Source organism: Neolamprologus multifasciatus, chromosome 16 (assembly GCF_963576455.1).
Source record: "Neolamprologus multifasciatus chromosome 16, fNeoMul1.2, whole genome shotgun sequence".
In the NCBI taxonomy this organism is placed as follows: Eukaryota; Metazoa; Chordata; class Actinopteri; order Cichliformes; family Cichlidae; genus Neolamprologus; species Neolamprologus multifasciatus.
This window is the reverse complement of record NC_140454.1, coordinates 34,940,879-34,953,108: the sequence shown is the minus strand read 5'-3', so window position 1 is coordinate 34,953,108 and position 12,230 is coordinate 34,940,879. Positions and strand designations below refer to the sequence as shown.

Genomic DNA, 12,230 nt, shown 5'->3' with positions numbered 1-12,230 from the left:
TGCTTGCAGCACACGTGTCATTGATCTTCACTCTACTAGACTCAGTGTATTAATCCAGATTCTCTGACTCATTAATAACACACACAGAGGTGTGTTTGAATGACTGTGTGCGACCTGATCCAGTCACAGTGTAACGTACTTAGATCTATTCTTCACATCACCATCTCCTTTCTTTAGAACAGGGGTGTCCAACTCCAGGCCTCGAGGGCCGGTGTCCTGCAGGTTTTAGATGTGTCCTTGATCCATCACAGCTGATTTAAATGGCTAAATGACTCCTCAGCATTTCTTGAAGTTCTCCAGAGGCTGGTAATGAACTAATCATGTGATTCAGGTGTGTTAACCCAGGGTGCGATCTAAAACCTGCAGGACACCGGCACTCGAGGCCTGGAGTTGCCCACCCCTGCTTTAGACGATGCCTTCCCTGTCATGGAGTGTTTGTGTCACGGTCTGTGGACTCAGTGTTTTTCTGTTTGTATTTGTTATCCTTGATTTCATGATGTGTTTTGATTCTCTTGGTTTTGATTTCCGTCTCTAGCATTCCCAGCTCCTTCGTTCCTTAGCATGTCTTGTGCCAGTGTGTCCCTTTGTTCTCTGTTAACTGTATCCTCTAGTCAAGTCCGCGTCTGTTTCCTGTTTTACTTTGAAAGTCTGTGTCTATGTCAGTGTGTTGAGTTTTGCCTCCCCTTTGTCTTGTCATGTCAGATGAGTCCCAGCTGTGCTCTCCTCCTGTTTCTCATTCCCTAATCACCTCTGTATGTATCTAAGCCCTGTGTTTTGTCTCTGCCAGTTGTTGCGTCCACGTTAGTTGTGTGTGAATCCTGGTCTAGTTAAACTATCCTAGTTCGAGTTTTTGTTTGTTCTATTGTCAAGTTTGTAGTGATGGTGAGATGAAGCCTCATGATGAACTGAAGCTTTCCACCCAATTGGTCGACTCATGGTTCGAAGCATTGTGATGATTCATTTGCCCTACTGCGCCATCAAGTGGACAATTCAAGTGAAGCAGGCTCTGTGATTATAATGATGTGTAAACCTCTAAACTGAATAAATAAATTGTTTTCATGGTCATTTATCCCGAATACTCTCAGTATGTGTGATACAAAAGAGAAAGTGGAAACTATCAGGACAGAGTTTTGGTATGATTGTGTAACTGTTAGCCTCAGACAGTCAATAGTATAATTCAGATCATAGATCAGTACATTTGCATATTTGTATAACTATTAAAAAAAAAGCTGACACTTTCGAGACTTTATCTAAGGTGTAAGCATCACAGCAGATGCCTTTGTGTCAACGTAGCTGAGGCTAAAACAGAAAAACGTTTTTATAAAAATATTCAGCAGTAGATCAAAACCGAAAGAAAACCATTAATCAACAAATGAACATTACCTGATGCTGCTGAATTGAAGCAGAGCAAATTACAGAGGTTTTATTAGAGACACACCTTAGCGTTTTGCAATTTTGCATAATGTTAAAAAGTTTAAATTATTTTAGTAGCCTATTGAACGGCAGAAATTAGGTTTTCTTTTCGGAAGTATTTAAAAGGGAAAAACAGCGGCTGACAGCGCTGTAAACAACGGAGGTCTTATGCGTAACAAACAAGCGAATAATGCAGAAAACAGATTTTTAGACGGGAAACTGTTCTTGAAGTATACTGTGTGTGTGTGTGTGTGTGTGTGTGTGTGTGTGTGTGAGAGAGAGAGAGAGAGTGTGTGTGTGAGAGAGAGAGAAAGCTGTGCATGAAGTGTGATTTTTATCCTGGTGAAAGCAAAACAGCAAAAGTCAGAGGAAATTCATGACGATGTTTATGTGAAGTGTAGTTTGGATCTTCTTTTGCTGCTGGTTCAGTCAATATTGTTTGAAGAGAAATAAAACCTGCAGCTTCAGAATCAGCGCAAAAAAGGCGTAAACACGAAGCACGGACCCACCGACGGATCAGAATCAGTGAGCTGTCGGCTTTCAGCCCCGACCGTGTCCGTGCTGTCTGGTGAGAAAGGCAACATCTCACTGATTCTGATGAGTCAGCGGTCCGCGCTTTGTGTTTAAGTCTTTGTGCAGAATCGGTGTACCTGCTCTCATTTACTGTTTTAGCTGTTTGGTGGTTGTTGAAATGTGGTAATATTTATATCAAAAATCGATTCAGGATTTTAATGAATCGATATCACATTATCCAAGCTAGAATCGATTTTAATCGATAATCAAAAGCTGCTCCCAGTGTAATCATGCTTATGTACATCTGGATAATGACACAAACTAGTGTTTGGTGCTTCACTTTTTAATAAACTAAAAGACAGAAATCAGATTATAGGATCTGTAGTGTTGTTTATTTATATTATGGTGCTTATCATTTGTGATATTTATTACTGTGTGCATACTTTATTAGGAGATTAAATAAAAAAAATCTCTTCCTTGCTGCTTCCATCGAAGAAGAAATGCTCAAGTAACTATGTAGCACGTACGTAATCCAATTCCACAACACTGTGATGGGAAATCAGCTGTGTTTTTCTGCCCATTTTATTTCGAATCTGGTGCGAACCGGTGAATCAGTCCCTGAATCAGTCACGTGGTACGGACTGCCCGCGAGGCCTCGAACGTCACTGCATACGTAATCAAAGCAAGCCTCGATACGCGCTTCACAAAAACGCCCCCGAGATTACCCGACACACGATTCGAGGCTTCGACACACAGGACACATCACTACAAGTTTGTCTTGCCAGCAAATGAAGCTGCCGTCTTAAGTTAATGTTTTGTCTCGGAGTCCTGCACTTGGGTCCAGCCACACAGCTCATCACGACAGTTTGTTTGTCTGAACATACTTCAGTATACTGTACCTCAAACACCAGAGTTATAGCCATACATGAACTAAGTGTACCTGAGCACAGAGACGTACTCCACACCTCTGTGTTACTAATGATTCAGTCTAGTGCAGAGAAGATCAATGAAACGTCACTTGTGTTATTCAGCAGTGAACAAAGCTGCTCAGCTGGTTTCTTTGCATTCCAGCTGCTGCTTCACTGGAAACAGTTCAAAGTGAAACTACATGAGTTTGAGCAGATTCATCCAGAGAAACGTCCGTGAGCTCCTGCTGTCGACGTGCTTTAGAAGAGTGAGCTCGTAAGAAGCTGAGAGGAAGATGAAGATGTTTGCTGTGTTTGTGATCCTGCTGCAGGGTAAGCTGTCCTCCCTCCACCTGACCTCAGTCACATGTCATTACTTTAGTCCTTGCTTTTTAAATATTTATGATCCTCAAATTCTTCACTCACTTCTCACACACCCTTGCACTTTTGTAGCAAAGAGGACTCAACACATTAAAATAATGCTGCTGTAACCTTTTCAGGCTTTATTTTGAAGAGTTATAAACAAAAATGTCAATACAAATATGGAAACCATTTATAGACATCAACAATCTCAAGAATTGTAAGGAGAAGGGTATTATTGACAGTATTAACACGTGGCTACTGATGTAAGACAGCTCTGTACTCATTCTGGTTGACCTCAGTGGGGTCCGACCCCTGGCTGCCCTCCATGCCAGCATCTTTGGGCAAGATGTCCAGGAAACCCCAACTTTCCCCCAATGCCTTCATTAGACTGTTTATCAGGATGTGAATGATAGAAAGTACTTACATGTACAAAAACATGCTCGTGTGAATGAAGTAATGAGACCTGATGATGACTTTGAGTGTCACAGTAGAAAAGCAGTACAAAGGAATCAGTCCATTTATCATTTCCTATAATTTTATGTCGATGATATTTAGCTGTATAAACCTGTCCAGCTCACCTGCTGGTCAGGTTTTCCTCCCTAGTCAACTGTTTCCCCCTGATTAGTGACACAGCAACAGTTACCTTGTTTGAACGACTGAGGCCATGATGAACTACAGCGGGTAAAAGTATTGAATATGCCACCAATTTTCTAAGTAAATATATTTATAAAGGTGCAGTTGACATGAAATTCTCTCCAGATGTTGGTAACAGTCCATCCAGTCTACATTCAAAGAAATCAAACCATAGATGTCCATAAAATAAAGTTATGTGTGATAATAAGAAATGACACGGGGGAAAGTATCACTCACACATACTTAAATGAATTTAATACTTCATACAAAAGCCTTGGTCTGTGTTTCAGCTTCATGACACATCCTGTATGGAGAAACTCGCCACATGTGTTGCTCAGGTGTGATTTTGACCCAATCTCCCACACAAACAGTCTGACGGTTCGGTGGATTGTCGAGGGGGCCAATAACCCAAAGTGACCAGCGTCCAAGAGTTGGGTCAGGCGACTGGCTGGGCCGTTCCAGCAGCTTTAATTTCGTTCTCTGAAACCAGCTGAATGTTTCCTCTGCTGTGTTTGGGATCATCTTCTTACCGAAACTCCACCCTCGTTTCCTCTTTATCATCCTGGTAGTTGGCAGCAGGTTTTTATCAAGAATGTCTCAGAACATTTTTCATTCATCCTTCCTTCAATGATATGAAATGTTCTGAAAAACAGCCACACGCTATCACGTTGTCCAAACATCACTGTGGGTGTTTTGTAGTTTCTCAGGTGAACTGTGATGGACCAACATCATATAGCGCTTTTCCTCAAAGCGCTTTACAACCACTATTCATTCACTCTCACATTCACACACTGGTGGAGGCAGCTACAGGTGTAGCCACAGCTGGGGCAGACTGACAGAAACCTACATCATACGATTGATTTGTGTTGGTGTGCAGTTTCCCAGGGTGCTGCAGTGTTGGAGGTATACGAGGAGGTGGAGGCTGTCGTGCTGCCCTGCCAGTACTTTGGTATCATACCTGAGGACGATCCCACAGTGATCTGGAGCCGCTTTGACCTCAATCCCAAAACTGTCCACCGGAGAAGAGAAGAAGATGACCTCCAAGGCCAAAACCAGCAGTACAGCGGGCGGACGTCGATGAGGCCTGATGCCCTGGATACTGGAGACTACAGCCTCACACTGAGAAAGCCCCAGCTCACTGACAGCGGCACCTACACCTGCACCATCAGTGATGGGACACAAGACCTGACACTGAATAACATACAGCTGCAGGTCAAAGGTCAGAAACAATCCTCTATAGATACAGGTCAGAGGTCAGAGGTCATGACGTTCTTTCTGTTTCTCCACAGAACGATTCCCAGCTTGGTCTAAGGTTCTGCTGGTTCTCCTGGTTCTCACCACTGTCATTGTTTCTGCGGGTCTCTTATTTTATTTCCGTCTCTATTTAATGTCAGGTGAGTCTCACCAATTCTCCAACTGTCATAGTGTGATTCAAATCCAATTCAAGGAGTGGACTCAGATTGTTGTTGGCAGGTTTAAATGTGTTACTGAAGGTCAAGGATGAGTGTGGGGCCCGCCCCCTAGTGGGGGTATAGAGCCATTGCAGGGGGCGCGCGGTATGAAAAGAAAAAAAGAAAACGCTTGGACACTGCTGGCACGGCACCCACACAAACGCAAAGCAGGAGATGAAGCATCGCCCAATGTTTCCAAACCAACTTCATTCTAAACCAAAGACTAGAAAATATAATGAAGTAAATCTTCCCTTTGGCTTCACCTGCACAGGTGCAGAGGTAGGTCTCCCTGCAGGATTAGTTTTCCCTGCATCGGGAGCAGCGCTGGGCTGTTTAAATCACGGACAAACAGGATCCCACAGCTGTTTATGTTTTTAAACCCATTTTGCACAGAGAGACATTTTTGAAAAATGCATTGATGCAATGTTGAACATTATTACACAGGAAAAAACAACTACAGTAAAATAATCACACCGTGAAGCCTCTGCCTTTGTAAATGGAGGGACAGTAACTGTGTTTGTGTATGTAAGCGTGTAAAACCTGAAGATATTCAGATTAACAGTATTTTGTCTCTCTGTCATTGTAGAAATTCATCTCATGTTAGATTTTTCTTGTAAAACAAAGGGGGGCTAACAAAAAAGTTTGGGAACCACTGGGAGAAGGCAACTGTGGAGAGGAGCGAGAAAGCAGCTGCTGGGCAAACGGTGGCTCTGCCAGAGAGGAGAGCGAATGTTAATAAAGGTCTCAAGATGACTGGAGCATGATGCAGAGTGTAGGAGTTATGTTGGAAAGTCGAATGAGAACTTGGGAGGGTTACTAGTCCAACAAGCAGCTGTTCAGGGATGCCAGGTTGGAGCTGGCTGAGGGCTGGTAGGTGAATGAGTTCCTTTGCAGATTTCAGCAGCGTTCAAAGTCCACAAAAGGGTCGAGACTGGAGCAAATCAAACTTCCACAGAAGGTTCAAACAGGATACTGCAGGAAAACAGAAATGTCAAGTAAGAGGCAGTGACTAAGGTCAAACAGAAAGATGAGGGACCTGACTGTCACCAGTGCAGCAAAGATGAACTAGGAGAGAGCTGCAGCTCCACTCAATAATACCTGCTCACTTAACTGTGATCAGGAACAGGTGCAGGAGGGAAAGAAGGAACTGTCAGGAAACCTCCACCCAAAGCTTCATGCCAGCTCAGCAGCTCCACCTGATAATGACTGTAAAGAGTTAGAAAAAGGGAAAGAAAACAAACGAGAAAAACAGCCCAGCAGAACCTGCCAGACCACAACACTGATCGTGTGCTGACGCTCAACATGACTGCGGCTCACCAAAAACAGAAACGTGAAGAGTTCAGAACAACTGAGACAGAGCTGAAAGCTGTAGAAGACAGAAATATGCAGGATAAGGAGAGGCTGGGTGACAGGTGAACACACAACTGGAATGAATGTGACTCAGTGCGCACCAGGCAGCTGTGGCTACAATGTAGCCGTCACCAAAAAGTCGATTTACCATTTACCATAATGAAACAGGGAAGCAAAACTAAACATACCGTACACGGGACACGACACTATCACAATAAAACAGGAAACAGACAGAGACCAGCCACAGGAAAACGAAGCAACATCAGATAAAGACTAAGAGACGTAGGTTACTACGATAATAAACAGGGTCCAAAGTCCAAAACAATGCTTTAACACCCAGGTAGCATAAAAAGAGGGGTCAGCCTGAAGCTGGTTGATGCCAAACAAAGGGTCTGGTTGAGGTGAAAACTGCAAAGGGGCCCGTTCAGTCTGTTCTGCCTGTACTGCAGGGTGAGGGGGGGGGCACGCCTGGACAGATCTCCAGCCTGTCGCAGGGCTTTTTGCTTTAATCATTAAAGGTGTGGTAGCAGTAAAAATGTTAACAAACAAACATCATTTCTATTAGTTTTCACTTGCTGCTTAGCATTGGTGCTAAAAACGACCTTGGTGTAGGTTAGTTTTAAAATTGGCCCCTTAACTCCCAGTACAATGATGTCCACCCAGTGCTTTTAAATGTAATACTCGGGGTATGTTGAAAGCTTCTATATGTGACTGCTGTTACCTGGTTTATCATGGCACTGCTGTGTGGCTATGAGGAACCATTTGACATCCTGAGTTCAGGGGTAAAGCCTTTGAAGACTATAGAGCTGATTGATGGGGGCTCATGATACCATCTGCTGCCTGCAAAGCTGATTCTGTGGTTTGCTTTTCTGTCAGTGTACCAGGTGGAGGTGGATGCAGAGGTGAATGCTGTCCAACTGCCATGCAAAACTATAACTCACCTGCCTGAAGATGCTAAAGTGGAGTGGAGCAACAGTAAAGACAAGACAATCCACCTGTTTGAGAACTCCTCCGACCAGCATGACGAGCAGCACTGGTTTTACAGACAGCGGACAGAGATGAAGAAACGCCCGCTGAAGGCTGGAGACCTCAGTCTGACCCTGAAATATCCCACAGATTCAGACACAGACACCTACACCTGCACCGCCCGCAGCAGGCAGGGAAACATCCTGATGAAGAAACAAGTACAGCTCCATGTCAAAGGTCAGGACTGTACACGATACCAAAGACACGTTCCTGTCAGTGTAAACACCAGGATGAGTGAGACATGCTGATAGTGTTAGCAGCACAGGAAATGATGTGAGTTATGTGCATGAGGATCATTATCAGGCCTCAAATTTACTCACTATTAAATAATCAGCTGTTCCTTTGTGATCAGGTCCAAACACTGTTAACCTCATACGTGTGATAAACACGAGTCGCTTCACGACTGCTGCTGCTGTCTGGTGCTGTTTAAATACATCAGGAAGAACTCTTTATGCTGTGATAATGAAATCACACACTGTGGAGTGATTAGTGCCCAAAAGCAGGTGCAGGGAGGGAAAACTAACTTCTAATGAAAAGCAAGCTGTTTATTGGTGGAACATGATTGGAGAAGAACAGACAAACTAACGAGGGACAAAGAAAAAGCAGAGACAGTTTATACACAGAAGGCTGATGAGGGAAGTGGAAACACACGGGAACACAGCTGGGACGAACAGACATGACGAGACAGGGAAGCGAAACCAAACACACTGAACACGGGACGAGAGACTGTCAAAATAAAACAGGAAACACACTAAGATGCAGACTAAGACACATGACGGGCTGGGGAGAAACACAAGGATGTAGAAGACAGACAGAGGAGAAAGGATGAAACACAAGGAGGAGAACATGGGAACAAAAAAGGGAGACAAGACACAAGGACGTGACTAAGACCTGGAGAGTGAGACACACAGATGAAGACAACGGCATGAATGGAACCTAACAGAGGAGAACATTAATCAGGAATTACAAATGATCTCAGAAACATAAAAATACTAAATAAACTCAATGACCCAGCACCCTGACAGTGACAGTTGTACTGTGTTGTGTTTAAACTGGTCTGTTTAAACTGGTCTGTTTAAACTGGTCTGTTTGCTGTTAAAGTGTCTTTGCTCTTCATGCCTGATTTCATGCTGCATTGTCCTCAGTCTGTCAGATGGAGGTGAAAGATGGGGAGGAGTCAATCCAGCTGCCCTTCAAATCCACAGGTGACCTCCCCGATGACATCAGAGTGAAGTGGTGGCGAGATGACCCTGATCCAATGATGATGGTCCACGTGTATCAGAACAAATCAGATCAGCCTGACAAAGCGGACGAGGAGTACAGAGACCGAACAGAGACGAGCAAAAAGCTGCTGGAGACAGGAAACCTCAGCCTGACCCTTAAACATCCAACAGTCAGCGACACGGGAAGATACCGCTGCAGAGTCGACAGCAGGAACATCTGGAGGGAGAAGACCGTGCTGCTCAAAGTCAGAGGTCAGTATGAAGGTAGACATCAGCGCACCTTTCCACCTGCATGTTTTAGTAACTTTATAGAGTTAAAAACACCAGATTCACAACTTTTTGATGTCTTCTTCAATAAAGCAAATGCACTTTTGCCTACTTCTGGTTGCACGTAGAAATATAGTGGAGACACAGTGAGATGTCTCCAAAGCGTCCAACAGAGTCCATTCAGTTCAGTTTTATTTACATAATGCAAAATCAGAGCAGTCACAGGTGTGAGCGAGTCCTGGCCCAGACATATATCAAGCGCTCGTTAACTTCTTCAGAACAAACTCCTTTGCACGTTTTGGGTCTTTAAAAGTCATTTCTGACTTTTAAAGACGCTTAAAGACTTTAAAGACTCGCCTCTGTCAGTCTGCCCCAGGGCAGCTGTGGCTACAACTGTAGCTGCCTCCACCAGTGTGTGAATGTGTGTGTGAATGGGTGGATGACTGGGTGTGTAAAGCGCTTTGGGGTCCCTAGGGGGGACTATTAAAAGCGCTATACAAATACAGGCCATTTACCATTTAGCATTTCTTGTCGTCCGCGGTAGTAATCCTCAGCGTCGCTGGATACCTCAGCCCATAGCGACTCCGTTGCAACTGCGAAGTAGATTCCTCACCTCGGTAAAGGCGGCACGCTGTTCCCTCACAGCTTGGTTGAAGTACGGCAGACTAACCATTTGCAGCCTCGGCTGCCTTCCTGAGAAGTATTCCTTTTCTCTGAGGTAATGACATTTCACTACAAATGCCCTCGATGGCTGGTCATCTTGAGTTGGCTTGGTGCGGAGGGTCCGGTGCACCCTATCCAGAGTCGGCATTTTTTCCAGACCAAGAGCCTTTTTCAGCATTTCCGACACATATTCAGATGGGTGTTTTCCCTGCTCTCGTCCCTCCTTTACCCCATAACGCGGACGTTGCAGCGCCGTGACCTAGCCTCCAAATCCTCGCACCGGGCCTTTAGCAGGGCAAGCTCTTTTTTCACGCTGCATCACGCTGGTAACCCTTTCTTCATGTTAGATTCCATCGCTGCAATAGAGTCGGAATTAGCAGTGACTCCCTTTTCCAACTCAGATGTGTGGCTTTCAACCTTATCCCGTCTTTTATTGAGCCTGTCAGTGATGTTACGCAGCTCCGTTTGTGTCTCTGCAGCAATTCTTGCTTCATTAATTGCAGCTCCTTCAGGATTGCCTGCTGCTCGTCCACAGTTGTCTCCGTGGCATTTGGGCATGCTAGGCTAGCTGGGCCAGCAGTTGCTTGAGAGGCCCTCGTGTCCTGCTCCATCTTGTTGGCTTGAAATTTTTGGGCATGTTGTCCATAGACCGGGATGGTTGTTTTCTAATATGTTGTTGCTCTTGTATGTGAAGTAATATCACGTCATTTTTGAAGAGTAATATGGTAAATACAAGGGTTCGAGTGCAGAGCTCACAAACCAGCGTCCTCACATGGCACTGCCGTCCCAGTCCATCCCAGAACAGAGCTGACATGATACAAACCACTGCAGCACAGTACCTGTAATACCTACAGCATGTTCTAATCGCTCTAATAGGATATTATGGTCGACAGTATCGAACGCTGCACTGAGGTCAAGAAGGACAAGCACAGAGATGAGTCCACTGTCAGAGGCCATAAGAAGATCATTTGTAACCTTCACTAAAGCTGTTTCTGTGCTGTGATGAGCTCTGAAACCTGACTGAAACTCTTCAAATAAACCATTCCTCTGCAGATGATCTGTTTCTGTCCTGATAAATTCTGGACAATGACTGAAGACATGGTGACAGCCTCCTTCTGTCTCGTCTCTGGTTGTTTCCAATTCTAACGATTCTTTTGTTCCTCCATCCTGCAGCCTCTGAGCCACTGACCCACCCAGCTGGCTTGGAGAAACCTCTGTGGGTGAGTGAAGAAGAAATGGCCTTGCAGTCACAGCCTGCTGACTGATCAGACCTGAAGAGGAAGAAAAGTCTGGTTTTCTGGAGAATCTCATATTACTGATATAATGTGTAAGTGAAACAGGTGTGATATGTGTGATAATGAAAAATGACACAGGGAAAATTTGTTGAACTGAAATTTATTTAATATTTCCTACAAAAGTCTTTGTTGGTGATTCAGCTTCAAGACACCTGTATGGAGATACTAGTGGTACCATTTCAAGTACTAGAGAACTGGTGACGTGTTCTTACACATCTGACCTCCTGTACGTTCATACTTTGTCTAATTCAAACTCCACACAGACAGAACCAGCTGGGATTCAAACCAGGAACCTTCTTGAAGTGTGTCAAGCACTGTGGGCAGGAGCTCTGTATCAGCGTGCTGTTAATGATCTATTCTATGTTTTGTTCACAGTGCTTAGAATAAATGCTCATGCAAACTGTGTAATTATCATATAGAAATAAAAACCAGAAGTTGTGCACTATTTGAACACGTTGCCTGCCTGCAGCACTAAAGGACTCCATAAGAGACGTCTGTCTCGCCCTAGCAGCACCTGTCCCTCTCCTCCTCTTCCTCCTCCTCTTCCTCACACACTGCTGAGTTTGTCCTGGTGGATCATCAGGGGTGCAAAGCCTCACAGATGATGTGCAGCAGTGGGTCCCTCAGTCTGTCCTCACTCTGGACACTTGCAGTTGTCACACATGGAAATCAAATGTGTGATAAGCTGCAGGATTCAAACACAAGTGTAACTTATAAACACATGTTCATACTTTTATTCCACAATCAGAGAGAAAGAAACAGAGAGAGAGTGCAGGACAGACAGACAGGTGACAGTCTCAGGTGTACACACTGCTACAAACAGGAGGATTTAGTGTTTGTGTTACTACGAGTGCTAAACAAGAAGAGTCCCAGATGGTACAGTGGACACATGTGTGACTGCTGTGATTAAAGCATCTTTCTTTCAGCTTAACGAGTGAACCGTCAGCTCGTTCAAACACACGTTAAAGTCCGTTTGGCTCGACACCACCGAACAGAGGCAGCAATATAACAGAGCTAACATTAACAGTGCAGTGAATCCTGCTTGTGCCGTGATATTCAGGACTGCAAACTGAGCAGCATCACTGACTTCCAGCTTGTTGTGTTTGTGGATATATGACTGACTTTAAT

The 12,230-nt window shown here is 44.4% G+C and overlaps 1 protein-coding gene across 2 annotated transcripts in view; it reads left to right on the top strand.

Moving 5' to 3' along the window:
- The first annotated feature begins 2,961 nt into the window (after positions 1–2,961).
- The window catches only part of LOC146501187 (uncharacterized), a 10,804-nt gene continuing 1,535 nt past the window's right edge, over positions 2,962–12,230 (top strand). Inside the window, exons 1-7 of one of the 2 annotated variants that reach the window (XR_014869818.1) lie at positions 2,962–3,164; positions 4,705–5,046; positions 5,117–5,221; positions 7,505–7,831; positions 8,800–9,129; positions 10,981–11,134; positions 11,366–12,230. The exon at positions 11,366–12,230 is cut by the window's right edge and continues 1,535 nt beyond it. Coding sequence is in view for 1 of the 2 variants with exons in the window: in XM_085135617.1 (XP_084991743.1) it covers positions 3,128–3,164; positions 4,705–5,046; positions 5,117–5,221; positions 7,505–7,831; positions 8,800–9,129; positions 10,981–11,072 (1,233 nt within the window). In the remaining variant the exon portion in view is untranslated. Of the gene's footprint in view, positions 3,165–4,704; positions 5,047–5,116; positions 5,222–7,504; positions 7,832–8,799; positions 9,130–10,980 lie in introns of both variants that reach the window. The other variant, XM_085135617.1, reaches the window with a different exon arrangement.